Source organism: Chelonia mydas, chromosome 2 (genome assembly GCF_015237465.2).
Source record: "Chelonia mydas isolate rCheMyd1 chromosome 2, rCheMyd1.pri.v2, whole genome shotgun sequence".
Taxonomy (NCBI): domain Eukaryota; kingdom Metazoa; phylum Chordata; order Testudines; family Cheloniidae; genus Chelonia; species Chelonia mydas.
In genome coordinates, this window is record NC_057850.1 from 3,836,200 (window position 1) to 3,859,815 (window position 23,616).

Below are 23,616 nucleotides of genomic sequence, written 5' to 3' on the forward strand. Positions count from 1 at the left end.
GCTGGGAGTGCTGGTAGCATAGGGCCTGAGGAGGGAGTCTACATAGCCGGACAATCCTGCTGTCGGGGTGCCAAAGCCTGAGATGATGGGGCGTCCAGGATTTCCAGGTTTATGGATCTTGGGTAGCAGACAGAATACCCCAGGTCGGAGTTCCAGGGGTGTGTCTGTGTGGATTTGTTCTTGTGCTTTTTCAGAGGAGGTTTACACCACAACCCTCCACAGCGTGGCATATCTCAACCACCAGGATGTTTTCTTGATCTTCAGCCTAAACTGTCCTGTCCTTAATTCCCCACATTACTCCTCGTTAGTGACTGCCTGGCTGTTTATTTCTCCCAGGACTGGAGTGACGGCAGCTGGATACATCAGTAACTCACATGCTCCAGCAGTTCTCTGAGCACAGCCTTCATTTATAATTACTGTCATTTACAAACCCCTCTGGGATGTGACAAACACTCCCTTGTTGGTCAGGGCTAAATCACATAGTGGGCCAGATTCTGCTCTCAGTGCTGTGGGTGTAAATCCCATTCTAGTCCACATAGCTCTTTGGATTGACACGGATGTAGCAAACAGCAGAATTTGTTTGTGTAGCGCAAAGGGGCTTCCTGTCTACATGCCTCCGTGTGCTCCAGAGCTTGCTCCTTGTAGAAGGCCCTGTCGGAACTAAGGGAGCCCTTGGTCCCTGCTCAAAGGTCTGGTCTCTCTTGGAGCCATTTTCACACAGGGACAAGGGAAAGTTTTTCCTTTTCTGATTATTCTGTTACAATGTGACTGGTCACTGATTCAGAGCAATCGGGATCAGCTGGTAAGCTGGGCACAAGCAAACAATATGCGTTTTGATACATGTAAATCCATACATCTAGTAACAAAGAGTGCGGCCATACTTATAGGATGGGGGACTCTATCCTGGGAAGCAGCGACTTTGAAAAGGACTTGGGGGTCATGGTGGATAACCAGCAGGACTTGAGCCCTCAGTGCGATGTAGTGGCCAGAATGACTAATGCAATCTTTGGATGTATAAACAGGGCAATATCGAGGAGGAATAGAGAGGTTATTTTACCTCTGTATCTGGCACTGGAGCAACCACTACTGAAATACAGTGTCCAGTTCCGGTATCCACAGCTCAAAAAAGATGGTGATAAATTGGAGAGGGTTCAGAGGAGAGCCACAAGAATGATTAAAAGATTGGAAAACCTGCCTTATAGAGATAGACTCAAGGAGCTCAATCTATTTAGCTTAACAAAGAGAAGCCCTTGGTGACTTCATCAAAATCTATAAGTAGCTATATAGGGAACAGATATGTGACTATAGAGGGCTCTTCAATGTAGCAGGCAAAGGTCTAACAAGAACCAGTGGCTGGAAGTTGAAGCTCAACAAATTTAGAAATAAGGTGGCAAATTTTTAAAAGTGAGAGTAATTAATCACTGGAAAAAGCTATCAAGGGTTCCGTCGCTGGAAATCAAGATAGGATGTTTTTCTCAAAGATCTGCTCTAATTCAAACAGGAATAATTCAGGAAATCCCATGGCCTGTGTTATGCAGGTCAGACTAGGTGATCACAGTGCTACTTTCTGGTCTTACATCTATGAATCTGTGGACTTCTCCTCAGTGCTGCCTCCCACCTTCCATGAGAATATGAGTGTCCTTAGAGATAAAGCACTTACTGCTGCTGCTGCCTTTGGGATCTGGATTCCCAGACATCTGTCCTTTGGGATCTCCAGGGTTTATCATTTGTCTGTCTGCTCTGTGGGGAGGTGCTCTGGCTCGGACACTGCATTTTCTAGGGAGACCATGAGAAGCAGCCAGGCTCTTCTTCTTTAAATTGACGAGGAGAATATTTTCAAGATTTCCTTCCCTCTCCTGCTCCATCCGCCCACCTGAGATGCTGCCATTGTGCTGAAATCCTTGGGAACGAGTCTGCCCTATGACTCATGCTCTGGTCTCTCTGTAGACAAGAACTTGGAAGAAACACTTGTCTTTCGTCTCTGACACGCTCCTGGGACTTTCCAGCTCCAGTCTGTCTTGTATGACTGAGCTCGGGGAGGCTGCAGTGAGATCTGTGTCTCCTGGGCACTGCCCTACATTTTAGGCTAGCAAACACCGAGTCCAGCTCAGCTCTTCTTCAAGAGATAAAACAGCCTTTTGGATAATCTCCTTGCATTGGAGGCGACAGGCGGTGGGACACAGCGCCTTTCACCCCTAGGTCACCAGTTCCAGTCCAGCGGCTGACAGCTGTTGCCACCCAACAGCTGTTCGGTGGCCTGTGATTAGTTGAGACCCTCTGTCCAATTCCTAATGGCGTTTTGGCAGCACCACAGCTGGCTTCCTTATGGGCAGTCTCTGCAGGAAGGCCCAGGACAGAACGTGCCTTAGAGATTGAGGGCCCTTCTCATCCCAGGAGCTGGCGCTGGAGCACAAGGCTAGGGCATGCGGGGCAGGCAGGGGGTAAGGGGTGGCCTCCACGGGCTGCACTGTACCTGCTCAGAGGCCATGAGGCCATCACCTCCAGGGCTGTCCATGTGGCACCATTTACCGGCACTAAGCTCACAAAAGGAGGTGGGTGCAACAGGAACAGATGGAAAGGGGCCAGAGTGGCCTCTCCCCATATGCATTCAGCTTCCTGGTGTGGAATGGGAGCCAATGTGCAGCCCTCTCAGGAAATTCTGGGAGAGTGCCGGGGTGGGGACACAGGACTGGGAATCAGGTTCTATTGCCAATTCCGCCCAACTCGCTGTGGGACCATGGTTAAGTCAGTTTCCCACTCTGTGCCTCAGTTTCCCCATCACCGAGGCTGAGTTCGTAACTGTGCGGCGCTCTGAGCACATTTGATGGTGCTACAGGAGGGCCACGATCGCTATTATAGCCCAGTGATGGGCTGTACAATCAGGCGGGGGGGGGGATGTTAAGGAGCAGCTCTGGGCAGAGGAGGCTCTGCCCAGCTGCGCCCGCGGGGCGTGCTCTGAATGGAGGGGGCGTTTAAAAGGGCAGCACAGCTCAGTCAGGGCAGTCAGTGCCAAGAAGCAGACCTGCATTGGTAGCTCCCGCAGGAGGCCAGCACTGCCCTGAAGCTGATCTCAACACAGAGCCGCAAGCCACTGCAGAAGAGAGAGCGGAGCATCTGCTTGTGCGGGAGGGACCTCCAGCCCCCCTTCTGGGGGAACGCGTTGCAGGCCACTGGACTCCCTGCCCCAGGGCCCTGGGTTGGAACCCAGAGGGGTGGGCGGGCTCGGGTTCTCTATCACCAACCCTGGACTTGAACCATGATATGCTCCTGCCAGCTCCAGGTGGTCTGGCTGGCCAGCAGTCTGACACTGGGGGATGCGGTTTAGGGAGATGGTCTCTGTCACAGTCCCTTCCATGGGAACTCCTCCATGGGACTCCCTCTGTTTTCATGCCAGCAGCTGGACTGGCTGAGACAGGTCAGCGCTCCGGCTGATGGGCTGTGTGTGAAAACACAGCATTGTGTACTACGGTATCATAGAATCATAGACTATCAGGGTTGGAAGGGACCTCAAGAGGTCATCTAGTCCAACCCCTTGCTCAAAGCAGGACCAAACCCCAATTTTTGCCCCAGATCCTGAAATGGCCCCCTCAAGGTTTGAACTCACAACCCTGGGTTTAGCAGGCCAATGCTCAAACCACTGAGCTATCCCTCCCCCTCAGTCAGGCTGAGACGGGGGTTGTACTACCAAACAGAAAACCAGTAAGCGATGTGCTTAGGCAGTAAGCCCTGCCATCAAAACCCCTGCTAGGGAGAGAGAAAAATCCCAACACTGCCTCCAGTACCCCCAATCCCTCACGGCCTCTTGCAGCCAGACACCCCCGGGCTCCCACGTCACCCACCCCCACCCCTCACGGCCTCCTGCAGCCAGACACCCCCTGGGCTCCCACGTCACCCACCCCCACCCCTCACGGCCTCCTGCAGCCAGACACCCCCTGGGCTCCCACGTCACCCACCCCCACCCCTCACGGCCTCCTGCAGCCAGACACCCCCCAGGCTCCCACGTCACCCACCCCCACCCCTCATGGCCTCCTGCAGCCAGATACACCCTGGGCTCCCACGTCACCCACCCCCACCCCTCACGGCCTCCTGCAGCCAGACACCCCCCAGGCTCCCACGTCACCCACCCCCACCCCTCATGGCCTCCTGCAGCCAGACACCCCCTGGGCTCCCACGTCACCCACCCCCACCCCTCACAGCCTCCTATAGCCAGACACCCCCTGGGCTCCCACGTCAAACACCCCCACCCCTCACGGCCTCCTGCAGCCAGACACCCCCCAGGCTCCCACGTCACCCACCCCCACCCCTCATGGCCTCCTGCAGCCAGATACACCCTGGGCTCCCACGTCACCCACCCCCACCCCTCACAGCCTCCTATAGCCAGACACCCCCTGGGCTGCCACGTCAAACACCCCCACCCCTCATGGCCTCCTATAGCCAGACACCCCCTGGGCTCCCATGTCACACACCCCTGTCCAGCAGGGCCTACAGGATCTAGATACCTCTGCCCCCCAGGCTCCCATGCCACAAACCCCCCGCTCCAGTGCCCTGTGCCAACTTCCAGGATCTAGATCCTCAGGACTCCCACCACAGATCTGCCCTGGGATGTGAACGCCCGGCACTGCCTCCAGGATCCAGATCCTCCCGGGCCCCTGTGCACTGCCTCTGTGGCTGGACCCTACCCCAAGCCTCCCAGCCGTCCGTGTCATGCAGCATGCCATGTCAACTCCCGTGTCATGCATCGTGGAGAGGGGGGTGTCTCTTCAAGGTGAGCGGGAAGACTGTAACATACCAGTGAGAGCAGAGGCTGCAGGGCTGTGGCATGCCTGGCAGGCTGGCACTGTGCCCTGCAGCAGAACAGACAGCTGGCAGCAGGGCTCTGAAATCAGGGCTTGGAGGGACGGGAGGGAGGAAACAGCTTTAAGAGGGAGCAAGAGCAGGTTGGTGAAACAGTGAGTGCACGGAGGAAGGAATGGATGGTAACCCCTCTCCCCAGCAGGTGGCCTAGGCAAGGGGAAGCAGGAAATACCCAGCTGCAGCCTCTCACCTAAGACAGGCGCACTGCAGAGAAACAGAAGCATGTTACAAGTCCAGGAGATCGAAGCCCATTACTCATTCCCAGAACAGCACTGCCTGGGTGGTGGCAGGTCAAGCTTCCCCACTCCACCCCCACTGCCCTGCCAATGGGCCTCACCTCTGCCCTGGAGAGACCCCCGACTAAAGGCGCGGGAGGAATTCAGTCCTTTCAGCCCACAGAGTCCTCAGGGGCCAGTTAGTGCCAAGTGGGCTGCTGATTCTGTTCATGGGCACCCATGCCCAGGATCTGGGCCAAGCCCCAGCAAACTCATTTCATTCTCTGTGGCTTGTGTGAAGCCTGTGAGCAATCAGGGAGCCCCAGGCTGCTCCTGAGAATTCCTACCCAGCAGGTCCTTCCCTCTAAGGGAAGCAATGCTCAGTTCCTTTGGGCCTGACCCAAGACATCTTGGGAAATCACATGTGCCTGCCCTGCCGGCTTTCCGGTCCACGCTGTGACGAGGGTCACATGGCAGACAGCAAGTAACATCTGAGCTTGTTAGCACCCTGGGGACGAACAGACTCGTCCTACATGAACTCCACCGAGGGACCAGGTTTGCCCAGCCATAGAATGGGCTTCCCCAAAATGCCCATCCGTCGCAGGTACTCAGCACTCCCGCTCTCCCACCAGAGGCCCCAACCTGAGCTGTCTCTTGTCAAACCACAGGGTTTCCCCCCGACCTGGCATGTGAACACACAGGCGCAACAGATGTCTCTATGGACCGTGGCCCCCATCTCTCAGCAGGGACCAGCAATGATCTCCTGCCTTTTGGCACTGGGCACTGTGGGATCCGGTGGGTTTTGTTCCCAGCCAGCAGAGTCTGCAGAGGTTTCAAGTAGGGCTCAGCGGAATGGACTAGCCTCTAACTCAGCTGTCTGCACTAGGCAGTAAGCAGGGTTCCCATACCACAGGGCTCGATCCAATGCCCATGGAACTTGGTGGTAAGACGCCCACTGACTTCAGTGCGTGTTGGATCAGGCCCAAGCTCAGCAAGGCCTCTGTCCTGTGTGCGAGCAGGTTCTCCCACTGGACCCATCGTGCTACTGTCTGCACCCTGGGAACTGCGCTCGCAATATTCTCTCCCTTGGTGCTGGCTGTGAGTACGAGCTGCCTAGCAGCGTGGCTGGCTTTGGGAAGGTCGTTCCTCTGCACAGGCCTGGTTGTAACACTGATGGAGCACTGGCTCCCCAAGCAGCTGTAAATCTCACTCCACTGCTCAGCACTTGCCCTACTTTTCGGTTCCCATAAAAACAACGGGGGCCATAAACTAACAGCGGGAGCAATAAATTCAGGATTGTTTTTCCATCTGGACAGCAAAGCAGAAGTGGACACGTGGTGGGCAAAGGGCCAGATCTGAGAGCAGCAGGGAAAGCAGGGAGACCTGAAGCAATCTCTGCTCACACCAGGCTGGTAGGAAAAACTGGCTACTCAAAGGCCAACAGAGTCAAGAATCAGGTCCCTCACAGCAGTGGACTCTAGGGGCCCAGTCTCTGCTCCCACACTAAGTCAGTGGAGTTACTCCCAGGGGAGCGAGAGGAGAGACAGGTGCTTTGTATCAAAAACAGCTGCTGTCTACTGGACACAAAGGCCTAGGGGAATCCTGAACTCCAGTACAACATGCAGCTCCAGTTGCCCAACTAAAAGCAGCTCCAGCTCTCCAGTTTCCACAGGCCTAAATGAAACTGGAGATTCAGGTAGGATTCTGGGCTACAGGCCTGAGCCTGAATCAAGCCTCCAACGCCACCATCCCCAGCCTTGGGCTCTTTTCCCATCTCTGACACTGCTCTGCTGGGTGACCTTAGGCAAGTCACTTCCCCTCTATGTGCCGCCATTCCACCTCCTGCCTATCGTTGGTCTATTTAGATTAGCTCCTTGGTGGCATGGGCTGGCTCTTACCATGTGTCTGCACAGAGTCTAGCACAACGGGGCCCTGGTCTCTGGGGGGCCTGGGATGCACCACTCCCAGGTATCTGTGTTACAGCAGCACCTAGGAGCCCAGGCACAGGCCAGCACTCTTCTGTGCCAGGTGCTGTACAAATGCAGAACAAAGAGACTGGTTGGAAATCTAGTTCAGATGATTGCCCCAGTGTTTTATACTGGGCCAAGCCAAAGAGTCACTCATTCCAGATCCAGCTGCAGATTTTTCCATTTGAGTCCATCTCTGCTGGTTCTCCCCTTTCACTGTAACACAAACATTGCACCTCAATGAGCTGATCTTTCTACCCAAGTCCATCTCCAAGACATGCAGGACGCTCTAGACTTCGGATAGACTCAACAGGCTGAAAGATAGAGAACACGGGAGCAAACAGCCTGGACTGGGAAAATAATACACTCTCCATCCACCCCCACGTGGTTCTATCATGACCCCACCCCCCTGGGCATGCTTTAATTACAGTCGGACATTTGCTCATACCAGCTGGCTCGGAAGCCAACGTGAAAGAAACAAAGCAAAAAGGGACCAGACGATACCTTCTTTGCTCCTGTCAAGGCTGCTTTCTGGAGCTTGTTGTAACAGTACTTGGCGTAAGTGCTTATTGCCACCCCTATAAGAGAAAACAGAGAGCAGAGAGTCAAGCCAGATGTTCCAGGAAATAGGAAAAGCAGGAGCCCTGTGATCCATTGTAGAGGCCCTCGGGAAAGCTCAGGGATGGGGTTTCAGAAGGGAATGCACAAGGCTTCGGCACCACTGAGGTCCCACGTCAGCCCTGGATGCTTTGCACCTCTCAGGCAGCGCTCAGGGCTGACACAGGACCTCAGTGATGCTTGGGCCTTCTGCCGATCCTTTTGCACAGGGGTGGTTTCATCCAAAATTGCACATAAAGCAGGTATGAATAGCACCTGCACAGTGAGGCACCCAGTGCTTGACTGGTACATGCCAGGCTTTGGAGACCAGGCCCTAAAAGCTGCTTACCTCCAGCTGTGAAATTAACCCAGGCAGCGGGACTGTCCCAGGAAAGGGAGCGCATCTGATTCCAAGAGGCGTAGTGCCAGGCCAAACTATGAATCTCATTCTGAAGGCATAAGGGCTACCTGATCACGAGTGAGGATAGAAACACCACCACCACCAGAAGGCCAAGGGCTTGGGGCCTGATTTCCCCACTGGAGGAAAGATTTGGGGTGATATTTTCAAAGTTGCCTTGGGGTTCAGAGGCCCAATTCTCACTGATTTTAATGAGGACCGTGTGTCTAAATCCCTTAGGCAGTGCTCAGAATATCATTCGTTCTCAAGGGTTATTGCCTGGAGGGAAGAGACAGGCACAATCTGTTTTAATAATAATTGCCTATTGCTTAATAGAAAACTACAAACCCAGAAGCAGAGCGCAGGTGTTGGCTACCTTTGTTTCTGGAAGCGTGGTGCTTTTGAGCATGCTCAGTAAATCCCCCTTAGACTCCCAACTACTGCTTGATGGATTGATTTTTTTTTAACATGACTCTTCCTGATTTTATAGACTACAGTTCCAAGTTATTTTTGGTCATGTGATGGATGTTGCAGCCAATCGGAACGAATCGACAGAAAAGCATGGTCACTGCACATGGCCAGAGCTGCAGTGAGATAACTGGGTGTGGGGCTTCCGTTCTACTTTGCTATTAAAGTGCAGTTAGCGTCAGCAGGCGACTTTGTAAAGACGCCCCTCCATCTACAGACTCGCCCCTGGATGGATCCAGGGTCAGGGCTGTTTACGCAAGAAGCAAGAATAAGTTTTTAGGGCCTCTTGCGCCAGTTAGCCCTGCGGAGCCGGCACAAGAGAGCTGGACTCTATTCTGGCTCATCAAAACAACGGTTACCCACGTTCAGCTGCAGAGTCCGATCTCGTTCACCGTCCCACAAGCCCTCGGAGAACAATGGTGGTGTGGAGCTAGCACAGGGGGCAGCACTCGGCTCACCCAACCTGCACTACAGGGGATGCTGCAGGAGCCAGGAGCCCAGCTTGACACTCGGACCCCAAACGGAGCTCCTCGGCTTCTCCCCCTTTCTCTGTTGCCACCAGCAGCGCCGCCCTCCTCCCTCTCACTCAGGTTGCTAAGCTGCTCAGCCCCCACAGCCAGGCCATACGCACATCTTGCCGGTTCTCCCTTCACAACATTGCCAGGATCTGACCTTTCCTCTCTACCCGCATGGTTACGTCTCCCATCCCTCAGCATCTCCTGCCTCGACTCCCGCTCTGCCTCCACGACTCCCATCCCAACCCCCACTTGGGCCCATTCAAAATGCTGCTGCTGACATCATCTTCTTGGCTCGTTCCTCTGACCATGTCACGCCGCATCTCCACCCCTCAGATCCTTCACTGGCTTCCCCACCATAACCAGGACAAGTTTCCAGTGCCCCACTCCAAGGCCCTTCGCACCTGTCTCTCCTGCCTATCCACTCCCGTACCTCACTGCGTCGCCCCAAAGCCCTGTGCTCCATTGCCCACTCATCTGCTTCGCCTACTGGCACCAGCCCGCTTTCTTCCACACCACCCCCGGCATGTGAAACTCGCTCCCTGAGCCAAGCCGTAGGACCACTCCCCTGTTCTGTCTATCCCTGCCGCAGGGCCACTTCTGCTGTGCCACCTTTGGGAGACTGCTAACTGAGAGCCAGGGCCGTCCCTAGCCATTTGGGTGCCCTACGCGCACCCCTCACCCAGGGTCTGGGAGGCAGGAGCTGTGGGGGGGCACTTTTGGGGGCCCCACAGGCCCAGAGTGGCCCAGGGGATTAGCAGGGGGCCAGGAGGAACCTGCTCCACTTCCCTTGCCCTGGCCTCAGCCATGGCACTCGGGGGAGGGAAAGGTGTCCCCCCCAGCACTCACCGGCAGCGGCGGGAAGCGGAGCACCATGGCTGGGAGCTGGCAGAGTGGAGCGGGCTGGGGTAGGGTTGCTCCACTTCCCGCTGCTGAGCGTGGGGTCCCTGGGGGAAGAGGTGGGATGGGGGCGGGCCGGGGGCAGAGCAGGGGGGAAGGGGAAGAGGTGGGGAGGAGGGAGTTGTACGGCGCCCTACACCCCTCTAGGGATGGCCCTGCCCCTTGCAGTGGGCGCAGCCCGCGGGGGAGGGGGGGGGGCGGCTGAGGGATAGGGCTGGTCGCCAAGGCTGGTGCTGCTGCGTATGCAGCATGCAGCTGCCTAGGGCACTATGAAATTTGGGGCAATTTGGTGCCCCAAATTTCATGGTGCTCTATGCAGCTGCGTATGGGTGCATATGCCTAAGGACGGCCCTGCTGAGAGCGGCCAGTCCACAGCCAGCAGGAATACGAGCTCCTTAACTTATCTTTTTTCAGAGTAGCAGCCGTGTTAGTCTGTATCCGCAAAAAGAACAGGAGGACTTGTGGCACCTTACAGACTAACCAATTTATTTGAGCATAAGCTTTCGTGAGCCACAGCTCACTTCATCGGACGCATTCAGTGGAAAATACAGTGGGGAGATTTATATACACAGAGAACATGAAACAATGGGTGTTACCATACAGACTGTAACCAGAGTGATCAGGTAAGGTGAGCTATTACCAGCAGGAGAGTGGGGAGGGGGAGCAGAGGGGGGTAATAGCTCACCTTACCTGATCACTCTGGTTACAGTCTGTATGGCAACACCCATTGTTTCATGTTCTCTGTGTATATAAATCTCCCCACTGTATTTTCCACTGAATGCGTCCGATGAAGTGAGCTGTGGCTCACGAAAGCTTATGCTCAAATAAATTTGTTCGTCTCTAAGGTGCCACAAGTCCTCCTGTTCTTTTAACTGATCTTTGTGTTAGATCCTGAGCAAAGATGATCTGGAGTCACCTTGTGACAAGGACCGCCGGGGGCTGTTTTTATGGGGTCATTTTTCAGAGCTTAAGGGACTGCCACTCTATCGTAGCTCACCATAGTTAGCTCCAATCTGGAAGCACCGTAAGTAGCTCCTATATATGCAGACCAACTCAGCAAGGGCTTGACCCAATGCTCACTGAAGACAACGGGCTTCAGATCAGACCCTAAGTTTCCTTAAAAGCAAAGTTTTAATGCCACAGACATTGAATGCACTGTTTTCCTGAGCATCCACCTCCAAACAGTGACTACAGGAGGCAAAGATCACTTTCACTTTAAAACCACCCCCTCATAGAGCGGACAGGACACAGCGTGGGTCCAGCTGTGACCTGCCCATGCAACACGTGGCTGTACAGTACATTCCAGTGCCCCTTACACAGAAGCAGTACAAGGAAAGGGGAGGACAATCACTACGGGACAGAATGGCGGAGATGGGAGCTGCGATTGATGACATGTAACTGAGGGAGAAGAAACAGCGATAATGAATGCAAGCAACGTCAGCAGCAGCAGTTCAGTTCCCAGCGAACGAAAGGCGTAAGAACACTCTCCATCAGCTGAATGCTACTTCGTTCCATCCTGATCCTCCACATGGCACCTGCCCCCGATGGTGCACTCTCCCAATGGCAGATTCACACGTGTATCTACTTTTTCAGAGTCATAGATTCCAAGGCCACAAGGGACCATGGTGATCATCAAGTGAGACCGCCTCTGTAACACAGGCCAGAGACCTGCCCCCATACAACTCTTAGAGGAGATTATTTAGAAAAACATCCAATCTGGATTTACTTAGCTTCTTACCATGCCCATCACCCCAGACTCCAAGGACGGCAAAAAATCAGAAGGGAAGTCCAAGAGCAGAACCTTGCCCTGAAGTTGGATAGCACTACCTCTCATGATATTACTGGAAGTCTTGCAATTCTTGGTGTTGTTCTTAAAGCCCCAGCACCTGGAGTCAGGTTATTAAACAAGACTCCCAGCTTTCATTAAAGGAAAAAAGTAAATTTCTAGTCCTCGTGATTACACAGAAAATCCTGAAAACATGACTCCCTACAGGCCCAAAACCCAGAAGGGCAACAAAAAGGAGCCCCAGATTATTATTTTTTTAAAATATCTCATCATTTTTAAGACAATCTCATGATGCGGGGGAGGGGGAAGAGTCACAATTTTCAAATGCTTGAAGTTGGTGAAGCTGAGATCATTATTGGGGTGGGGGAGGGGGAAATATTTTCCTGGGCCTTGTTAGCCACTCAGTTAATTGTCCTGGAAGAAGAGGGACTACAAGGTTGTGGTGAGTAATGGGGAAGGACAAGTAACAAGAGACCCGTTCCTTAAGAGCGGAATTAGTGCAGAGGGAACGTGGCATTACTGGTTCGGATCTAGTGGCCAAGCTGACCCCCAGGCTGAGGGCCAGCACATGGCCTAGACACCACATAAGTCCTGCTTCAGTCCTATGGCCCCATGCTGGCCCTCTGCACCAGGCTGCATTTCACCCCAGGAGAGATGTAACCTTAGTTGGGAGTTCACGATGCTCAACCCCATGTAAGCATTAGGAATAAGGACTTGCAGCTATGCCTGCCCAGTCTCCAGGCAGCCTATGAGCACAGCTGGGCCATGGCAGGGCCACCTGGTTGACCACTCTGCTTGGCTGACACGGAAAAAAAAAACTATCCACAATGACTCCAAGATCCTCTCTTGAGTGGTAACTACTAATATAGATCCCATCATTCTGTATGTATAGTTGGGATTATGTTTTCCAACGTGCATTACTTTACACTTATCAACATTGAATTTCATCTACCATTTTGTTGCCCCGTCACTCAGTTTACTGAGATCCCCTTGTAACTCCTCGCAGTCAGCTTTGGACTTAACTATCCTGAATAATTTTGTATCATCTGCAAATTTTGCCACCTCACTGTTCATCCCCTTTTTCCAGATCATTTATGAACATGTTGAACAGCACTGGTCCTAGGACAGATCCTTGGGGGACAGTGAAAACCTTTTGTTTCTTGTCTTTTAACCAGTTACTGATCCATTAGAGGTCCTTCCCTCTTATCCCATGACTTCTTACTTTGCTTTGCTTACCGTGCTCCTATCTTGCTCTGGCCTCGCTCCAGGCTGCCCGCTTCTCTGCTTGCTTCCTGATTCCAGCTCTGACTTTGGCTCTGCCTCCTGGTTTCTGACTCCAGTTCTGATCACTAGGAATGACTACCATGGCTTTGACCACTAGGCCTGACCGCCCACACCCTGGTCTGTGACAATGAGAAATGTCCTTTAATGTGTCCCATCTGGGGAGATGAACTTCTCTAACAACCACCAGAGGGGAAAACACAATATCATGAGACAGATTCATTTCACTGCACAAAAAAGGGAGCAATTTCAAATTTACTTCCTGTTTGTCTCTGATCTGTCCTCACTCATTCCCTACATGCGTAAATGCAGGAGGGCTTTAAAAAATAAATAATTAACAGATCCCAGAGCCAATTTATCACTCCACAGTAGGGAACAGGTCCTGATTCATTAGGTCATGTCTACATGGTTGCCATGTAGTAACAGAAAGCAATAAACCCTGATTGATGCTCTGTGTCCTTGCAAACACAAACCTTCAGCTGGAGCTAAGGGTCAAACAGACCGTCCCTGCATTGTGAGACAGAGCAGCAGCAGCAGCTGTGGTTGCAGCCGAGAGCAGCAACAGTTATGATTAAGGATGCCAAACGGTTTCCATTCTAACCCCCTCTGTTTTCAGCCTCTCTAAGAGTTTTCACTGAAGCTAAGTGAGGCCGGTTAGGCTGAGACAATCCCAGCATCCTAAGAGGTTCTTTAAGGACACATGAAAGATCCCGATTTTGTTGTTATTATTAACCATGTTTATTATGGTAGTGCCTAGGGACCAGAAAAAACTTGAAGCCCCTTTGTGCTAGGATCCGCAAAAACACAGTAGATAATCCCACCCTGAGTTGTTTACAATCTAAATAGATAAGACAGACACAGGGTTGGGAAAGAGGGTGTAACACACAAGCAGAGTGATCAGTGTGATAGCAGCAAAGAGCACGTGCATTCCACAATTTTTTTTGTGGAGGGGGAGAAGAGGGAGTTAGCTTGGCAGGGATCAGCTAAATGGAAAGGGAAGGAAGAGAGGGAGTGAGAGAGTCAGAGCAGGTGGGGGGGGGTGGAGATTGTTTCTATCAGTTACATTTATTGTATTTATTTTGTAAACAAAATGTTTCTGATTCAGAACCGTGCGGAGCAGCATTTGTTGTATGTTTACCAGGAACGGAGGCCGGGGAATGAGCGTTCAGCGTGACCAACAGCGTTTGGAGTGAAAGGAAAAGTTCAACAAGCATCCGCACTCCCCAGACAGTTCTGCTCAAAGCATGTCCATGCTAACCTCATTCAGGCACTAAGTCCCTGGAAAACCCTCCACTTGGAGAAATCGGCCCATGACGCTGTTCCAGTGTTGCCAAGTCTCAGGATTTCATCGAGAGACTGGTGTTGTTTGGTGTTTTTCTTAAAGCCCCAGCTCCTTATTCAAGTGGTGAAGTGCGAATCTTGTGGGTTTTTTTTTTTTTAATGGAAGTGTTTAGCCCTCATAGATAAGCTTGAAAGGGCAAAACGTACTGGCTCAAACACCAGACAGCATATAAACAGACCCCAGAGCATTAGGGGGTTTGAAATCTCTGGTTTAAAGCCAGTCTCACGATTTGGGGGGGTCTAGCTCATGGGTCTGGCATGCTTGGCGTTGGCAATGCTGCTGCTGTGCCAGAGGCTGGCAGTAAGGACCAGATCAGCACTGTCCTTTTTAGCAGTATTTCACAAGCCTCAAAAGTGTTGCTGCAAAAGCGTCCTAGTTTGAAAATATGGTCATAATTCTAGTCTGTCCCTTTCAGTCACTCATGACTTATTCCAAACCCTGCCCCCAGCCCTATGCCATCTGAAATTCACTCAACATTTGCTGAAATTTCCAACTTTTGGCCTGAAATGGTAATCTTTTGGTCTTTGTTCAAAGGTGATTTTTTCTGGAAAGTTTGAGAGAAAACAGTAGGGCTGTTTCTGAGTAGGGGGAGGGGGAATGACCCTTTACCTGATTTAACAAAATTCTTGTAATCTTTTTAAGACCAGCTTCAACAGCTGAAAAGGCTGATGCTAGAAAGCTGAAATTTGGCACAGAAAGAGTCTCCTGGTGAACACTTGACTTACCCTGTGCGGATTAGGAAAGGCAGCTGCACACTTTGCAGAAAGATCTTCCTGTGATTACGTTTCAGATGGTATGTGATCATGTGATTAAAGGAAGGCTTGGAGTACATACACACAAGGGGGCAGAGTTAAGGGTAAATGGGTAGCCTTAATTTTGGTATCTCCGGAGTTTGAAGTGGTTTACAGTGCAACAGTCGCGTTCTCTTTGTGTAAAACAGTAAAAGCAGCATAACGAACTGGCTGGGGTTAGTGTATGTCACCAGTGCTCTCTGCTGGATGTAATCAGAAAGGCTAAACTGTGTGTCATAGGCCCTGGAGAGTTAACAGAGATTCTCCTTCAACTCAAGTAGCAGAGTTCTGTGTTTTTGGAGCAGGGGTCTCTGAGCTCCTTCCTGATGTTGCTGTGAAGTTCTGAGTGACCCTGGTGAGCAGCAGAAGGAGAACGCTGAAGTGCGAGAAGCCCAGGGATCTGATACAATACTTTGTGCCCCTAGAGTGATGTCCATGCAAGGAACTCAAATCACTTTGCCAACTTCCATGCCTGTGTCCTCACTACAACCTGGGAAAGTAGCTGCTATTCCCATTGTAGAGAAGAGGGAACTGAGGCCCAGAGAGGGAACAATCTGCACAAGGTTGCTCAGTGAATCAGCAGCAGGAGCCAGGTCTCATCCCATTCACGGGTTAGCAGTACCGCCTCGGGAATCTGCGAGCACAGTGCCAGGTTGCTCTCCTCTCTGAGGGGCTGGGGCTGCAACTTCCTTCCCTGAGGCAGAGATGAAGGGAGGAGCCATGGCTGAGAACAACAGGTAGAATATCTGCTTGAGAAGACTCAGCAGTAGCCTCCTAAGGGTGGCTGTAAAATCACACTGTCAAAGCTCTGGGAAATAGACTGATGGGCACACAACTATTTCAGATGGGGGTGCGTGGGGGGGTCTGGATAAAATGATCCCAATAGGAGCGTGGGAATTCACTGTTAGGGTGTAGGCCTGGATTCTAAATATGCTACATCTAGGGTTTGGGATCCAGAGCCAGACCTACCTTCCCCATCCCACTCAGGTCTAGGGGGTTTGGATCGGAATGGTAGTTAGGACCCATCTCTCCACATTTTCCTCACACACTCCAGAGGAGCTCTGTTGACAAATGCCACAGCAGGATGTGGTGCTCCTCCACCCCGGATGCTGCGTCTCCTTCCCGGCCGGTGCCAGCGGTGCCCCTCTGCCCGGGGTGCTGCGTCTCCTTCCCTGCCGGTGCCAGCGGTGCCCCTCTGCCCGGGACGCTGCGTCTCCTTCCCGGCTGGTGCCAGCAGTGCTCCTCCACCCCGGATGCTGCGTCTCCTTCCCTGCCGGTGCCAGCGGTGCCCCTCTGCCTGGGGTGCTGCGTCTCCTTCCAGGACGGTGCCAGCGGTGCCCCCCTGCCCGGGATGCTGCGTCTCCTTCCCGGCCGGTGCCAGCGGTGCCCCTCTGCCCGGGGTGCTGCGTCTCCTTCCCTGCCGGTGCCAGCGGTGCCCCTCTGCCTGGGGTGCTGCGTCTCCTTCCCGGCCGGTGCCAGCAGTGCCCCTCTGCCCGGGGTGCTGCGTCTCCTTCCAGGACGGTGCCAGCGGTGCCCCACTGCCCGGGATGCTGCGTCTCCTTCCCGGCCGGTGCCAGCGGTGCCCCTCTGCCCGGGGTGCTGCGTCTCCTTTCCGGCCGGTGCCAGCGGTGCCCCACTGCCCGGGATGCTGCGTCTCCTTCCCCGCCGGTGCCAGCGGTGCCCCTCTGCCCGGGGTGCTGCGTCTCCTTCCCGGCCGGTGCCAGCGGTGCCCCCCTGCCTGGGATGCTGCGTCTCCTTCCCTGCCGGTGCCAGCGGTGCCCCTCTGCCCGGGGTGCTGCGTCTCCTTCCCGGACGGTGCCAGCGGTGCCCCTGTGCCTGGGATGCTGCGTCTCCTTCCCTGCTGGTGCCAGCGTTGCCTCTCTGCCCGGGGTGCTGCGTCTCCTTCCCTGCTGGTGCCAGCGTTGCCCCTCTGCCCGGGGTGCTGCGTCTCCTTCCCGGCCAGTGCCAGCGGTGCCCCTCCGCCCGGGGTGCTGCGTCTCCTTCCCGGCCGGTGCCAGCGGTGCCCTCCTGCCCGGGGTGCTGCGTCTCCTTCCCGGCCGGTGCCAGCGGTGCCCCTCTGCCCGGGGTGCTGCGTCTCCTTCCCGGCCGGTGCCAGCGGTGCCCCCCTGCCTGGGGTGCTGCGTCTCCTTCCCGGCCAGTGCCAGCGGTGCCCCCCTGCCCGGGGTGCTGCGTCTCCTTCCCGGCCAGTGCCAGTGGTGCCCCTCTGCCCGGGATGCTGCATCTCCTTCCCGGCCGGTGCCAGCGGTGCCCCTCTGCCCGGGGTGCTGCGTCTCCTTCCCGGCCGGTGCCAGCGGTGCCCCTCTGCCCGGGGTGCTGCGTCTCCTTCCCGGCCGGTGCCAGCGGTGCCCCTCTGCCCGGGGTGCTGCGTCTCCTTCCCGGCCGGTGCCAGTGGTGCCCCTCTGCCCGGGATGCTGCATCTCCTTCCCGGCCGGTGCCAGCGGTGCCCCTCTGCCCGGGGTGCTGCGTCTCCTTCCCAGCCGGTGCCAGTGGTGCCCCTCTGCCCGGGATGCTGCGTCTCCTTCCCGGCCGGTGCCAGCGGTGCCCCTCTGCCCGGGGTGCTGCGTCTCCTTCCCGGCCGGTGCCAGTGGTGCCCCTCTGCCCGGGGTGCTGCATCTCCTTCCCTGCCGGTGCCAGCGGTGCCCCTCTGCCCAGGGTGCTGCTTCTCCTTCATGGCTGGTGCCAGCGGTGCCCCTCCGCCCGGGGTGCTGCGTCTCCTTCCCTGCCGGTGCCAGCGGTGCCCCTCTGCCCGGGGTGCTGCGTCTCCTTCCCGGCCAGTGCCAGTGGTGCCCCTCTGCCCGGGATGCTGCATCTCCTTCCCGGCCGGTGCCAGCGGTGCCCCTCTGCCCGGGGTGCTGCGTCTCCTTCCCAGCCGGTGCCAGTGGTGCCCCTCTGCCCGGGGTGCTGCATCTCCTTCCCTGCCGGTGCCAGCGGTGCCCCTCTGCCCAGGGTGCTGCTTCTCCTTCACGGCTGGTGCCAGCGGTGCCCCTCTGCCCGGGGTGCTGCGTCTCCTTCCAGGCCAGTGCCAGAGGTGCTCCTCCACCCATGGCTCCCTCTGAAAGTTTGCTCTTCTCATGTCACTTCCAAATGCTTTGTATTTTCTTGCCACTGACAGCTGGTCTCAGAGCAAATGATCTCCAATGTGACACGGACAGGCAGGGACAGTGGGGAACAGCAGTGTCTGCAGGGGGCAAGAAGTAGGGAACAGCAGTGTCTGCGGGGCGGGCAGGAGGATTGCTTTGTTGAGACAAGGCTGCAGAGGGCAGGCTGCACTTGGAGCAGTGCACCTCCATGCTGGAGGCTCATTGGTACCCTGGAAGAGTTTGGAGAAAGGCAGCAAGGAGGAGTAAGTGCCTGGAAGGGCCAGCATAGGAGGAAAGATTAGAAGAGCTAGATATTCAAGATGGGCCAGAGACGGTGGTCAGCAGCTCCCTCCAGACGTTGTCCAGACCAGGATTTAAGGAGACCCTGTGAGAGGATAACATGCAGCACAGCTGCAGTAGTCTGGGAGCTAGAGAAAACGGCAGGGTCTGCGTCTCCAGCAACCTCGCTAGCTGGCCCCCTTTGTATTCATCACCACTGAGTCCTGGATCTTCACTGGCATGGGGAATACCACAGGCTTGGACCAAAATCACAGATCAGCACAGGCATAAGCGTTGGGGTACTCGGAATCTGCACTCAGATCCTGACCTGGACTCTTCATAGTGTTTAAGGCCAGAAGGGATCATTCGATCATGTAGTCCGAGCTCCTAACACAGGCCAGAGGATCTCACCCAGTTACCCATGTATTGAGGACCAATCAATTGTGTAATTCTTCCTGAAGGTCGAAACAACAGACTGGACTTCTACACAGAGTGCTTCCGCCGACGTGCATGGGCTGAAATAGTGGAAAAGCAGCATCACTTGCCCCATAACCTCAGCCGTGCAGAACACAACGCCATCCACAGCCTCAGAAACAACCCTGACATCATGGGCTGACAAAGGAGGTGCTGTCGTCATCATGAATAGGTCGGAATATGAACAAGAGGCTGCTCGGCAGCTCTCCAACACCACTTTCTACAAGCCATTACCCTCTGATCCCACTGAGAGTTACCAAAAGAAACTACACCATCTGCTCAAGAAACTCCCTGAAAAAGCACAAGAACAAATCCGCACAGACACACCCCTGGAACCCCAACCTGGGATATTCTATCTGCTCCCCAAGATCCATAAACCTGGAAATCCTGGACGCCCCATCATCTCAGGCGTTGGCACCCTGACAGCAGGATTGTCTGGCTATGTAGACTCCCTCCTCAGGCCCTACGCTACCAGCACTCCCAGCTACCTTCGAGACACCACTGACTTCCTGAGGAAACTACAATCCATCGGTGATCTTCCTGAAAACACCATCCTGGCCACTATGGATGTAGAAGCCCTCTACACCAACATTCCACACAAAGATGGACTACAGGTCGTCAGGAACAGTATCCCCGATAATGTCACGGCAAACCTGGTGGCTGAACTTTGTGACTTTGTCTTCACCCATAACTATTTCATATTTGGGGACAATGTATACGTTCAAATCAGCGGCACTGCTATGGGTACCCGCATGGCCCCACAGTATGCCAACATTTTTATGGCTGACTTAGAACAACGCTTCCTCAGCTCTCGTCCCCTAACGCCCCTACTCTACTTGTGCTACATTGATGATATCTTCATCATCTGGACCCATGGAAAAGAAGTCCTTGAGGAATTCCACCACAATTTCAACAATTTCCATCCCACTATCAACCTCAGCCTGGACCAGTCCACAGAAGAGATCCACTTTCTGGACACTACAGTGCTAATAAGCGATGGTCACATAAACACCACCCTATACCGGAAACCTACTGACCGCTATACTTACTTACGTGCCTCCAGCTTTCATCCAGACCACACCACACGATCCATTGTCTACAGCCAAGCTCTGCGAAACAACTGCATTTGCTCCAACCCCTCAGACAGAGACAGACACCTACAAGATCTCTATCAAGCATTCTTACAACTACAATACCCACCTGCTGAAGTGAAGAAACAGATTGACAGAGCCAGAAGAGTACCCAGAAGTCACCTACTACAGGACAGGCCCAACAAAGAAAATAACAGAACGCCACTAGCCATCACCTTCAGCCCCCAACTAAAACCTCTCCAACACATCATCAAAGATCTACAACCTATCCTGAAAAATGGTCCCTCACTCTCATAGATCTTGGGAGACAGACCAATCCTCGCTTACAGACAGCCCCCAACCTGAAGCAAATACTCTCCAGCAACCACACACCACACAACAGAACCACTAACCAAGGAACGTATCCTTGCAACAAAGCCCGATGCCAACTCTGTCCACATCTTTATTCAAGTGACACCATCATAGGACCTAATCACATTAGCCACGTCATCAGGGGCTCATTCACCTGCACATCTACCAATGTGATATATGCCATCACGTGCCAGCAATGCCCCTCTGCCATGTACATTGGCCAAACCGGACAGTCTCTACGTAAAAGAATAAATCAACACAAATCAGACGTCAAGAATTATAACATTCAAAAACCAGTCAGAGAACACTTCAATCTCTCTGGTCACTCGATTACAGACCTAAAAGTCGCAATACTACAACAAAAAAACTTCAAAAACAGACTCCAACGAGAAACTGCTGAATTGGAATTAATTTGCAAACTGGACACCATTAAATTAGGCTTGAACAAAGACTGGGAGTGGATGTGTCATTACACAAAGTAAAACTATTTCCCCATGCTTATTTTTTCCCCCTATTGTTACTCACACCTTCTTGTCAACTGTTGGAAATGGGCCATCCTGATTATCACTACAAAAGGTTTTTTTTTTTCTCCTGCTGCTAATAGCTCACCTTAACTGATCACTCTCATTATAGTGGGTATGGCAACACCCATTTTTTCATGTTCTCTGTGTGTGTGTATGTATATATATATCTTCCTACTGTATTTTCCACTGCATGCATCCGATGAAGTGGGTTATATCCCATGAAAGCTCATGCTCAAATAAATTTGTTAGTCTCTAACGTGCCACAAGTACTCCTCGTTCTTTTTGCTAATCACTTGCGTGTGGCTAAAGCATCTCTTCCAGAAAGGCAGCCAGTCTGGATTTCAACACGTCAAGAGATGGAAAATCCACCATTTCACCAGCCCATTTGTCCCAATGGTATATCACCCCAACTGTGAAAAATTTGTGCCTTATTTCTAATTTGAATTTACCCAGCTTCAGCTTCAAGCCCTAGGTTCTAGGTCTGCCTTTCTCAGCTTGATTAAAGAGCCTGGTTGTACCGGTTGACTGTCCCCGGGGAAGGTACTTCACACACTAATCAAGTCATCTCTCAATCTCCTTTTTGATAAAGTAAATGGGTTGGGCTCTTTAAGTCCCTCATTGTCAGGCATTTTCTCCAGCCCTCAAATCATTTTTTTGTGGCTTTTCTCTGCACCCTCTCCAATTTTTCATCATCCTTTTTAAAATGTGGACCCCAGAACTGGTCGCAGTATTGAAGCACAGCGAGGCTGGCCCATTACCTCCACAGTGAGCTGAATCAAAAGCCTGGGTCAGAACACTCTGAACTCCAGTGTGTTCAAAATCTAGGTCTGGGATCCAAATACTGAGTCTGTAGGGCAGAGCTCAGCAAAAGCCCAGCTAAGAGGGTGGGAGGTGAGGAGTGGGAAAGAGCTTGTATACAATAGTGAGAGAGTGTAGATCCTATTATATAGGATGGTGCAGGGGGTTAGAAGCAGGAATGTTAGATAGTAATTGAGAGGAAGGATGGCCTTGTGGTTACGGCATGGGGCTGGAACTCATGGGGGCTGGGTTTGGTTCCTGCCTCAGTAACCAACTCTCTGGATGTCCTTGACAAGACACATAAACCCTCTGAGCCTCCTGGGAGAACATCATGGTGTGGCTGTCCTGTCTGTATAGACTGTGAGCTCTCTGGGGCACAGACTGTATCTCACTCTCCCTGTGCCTTGCCTGACACAACAGGTCCCTGATCTCAGCTGGGTGCTACTGTAATAACCAAGAAAAGGAAAATTTAGACTCAACATCAGGGAAATTTTCCAAACAGTGAGATCCGGCAGGCTGGGGACCGGTACTGCCAGGGAAGTGGTGAAAGCCCTGAGGCTTGGATCATTTAAACCTGGCGTGGACAAACGTCCTAGAAATGATAGAGGGGAACAATCTGAGCTAGGCATGGATGAGATGTTGCCTCATGGATTGTTTCCGTGGCTCATTTCTAGGGTTCCCATGGAATGCTCAGGCCAAAATTCTCAGCACAGCCCATCACCCCATCAAACAAAGCCACAGGAGTTGCCAAACTAGATTGGACCAGGGTCCCTTTTGCTCAGGATCCTGTCTGGCAGCAGCCAGCACCAGCTGCTTCAGAGGAAGGTGCAAGAAACCACTTACTGGACAATTTTTGAATAACTCATCTATAGGCGAAGCTTCCTCTAAATCCCAAGCACTGAGCAGCTGGCTCATACCTGAAGCACAGCGTTTAGATCCCTGATTCACAGCTTTGTTTTATCCTCTTTAATCTAAACATAGACTTTCCCATTATCCATGTCTAGTACTTTGGTGACTCCTCACGTCTATGATACCTAGTGGCAATGAGTTCCAGAGGGTATTTATGCAATGTGAACAGAAGTATTTCCCTTTATGATGTGCTCCCACCTCTATGTCTGAGTGCATTTATTCCCCCCTGAACACTTCTGGGATGCTTTTTAAAATCACAACATTTGGGAAGCATTTAGCGGGGTTTCTTATTTAGTAGGGGCAGCCTTTCTGCTTTCACTTAAGACACCTACTCTGCACACAGTAGATGAAAGGACAGAGGGAGCTTTCTATTTCATTCATATAAGGAAAGGTTTTGAAAGAGGGGCAAATTCCACGTACTGAGCTTTCAAGACATCATAGAGAACTGAAAGCACGAGGTTAAAGCTCTGATCGTTTAGCACGGAGGCAGTTACAGGGTCTATTAATAGCCCAGCTTTACTGTTCCACTGGATCTAGTAATTCAATTACATTTGCGGCAGGAGGGCCCTGTTTACAGATGTGAATCTTGTACAGCAAACACACAGTACAGAGCACAGGAGTGCAGGGAATGCCATACTTCCTAACTGCTCCATGCCCGGACTGCCAGGAAGCGGGAGGAGAAAGCTGGATGGTTGTGGAAAGGCCATAATCATAGATAATACAATGCAGAGCCTTTGAAGACACCTCAGGCTGCTGTTTGAAGCAGGTTTTCTAGGATTACCCCATGCTCTGCCTGGGAGGTGGTTAGTTTTTAACGGCAGATTTCGTATAATTAACGTAAACAGCATCAGCACACGTAATAGCCCTGCCCTTTTCACCCAGTCATATTGCACAGGGGAGTCACTATTAGCATCCTTGTTTTGCTGGTGGGAGCTAAAGCACAGAGAGGTGAAGTGATTTGACCGAGCTCACACAG

At 52.9% G+C, this 23,616-nt stretch overlaps 1 protein-coding gene across 2 annotated transcripts in view; it reads right to left on the reverse strand.

The window, feature by feature from the left end:
* Positions 1 to 23,616, reverse strand: part of ARHGAP39 (Rho GTPase activating protein 39) — a 430,277-nt gene that overhangs the window by 66,975 nt on the left and 339,686 nt on the right. For both annotated transcript variants that reach the window (XM_043538964.1, XM_037891871.2), the window contains one exon: positions 7,541 to 7,614. In XM_043538964.1, the coding sequence (XP_043394899.1) occupies positions 7,541 to 7,614 (74 nt within the window). The remainder of the gene's footprint in view (positions 1 to 7,540; positions 7,615 to 23,616) is intronic.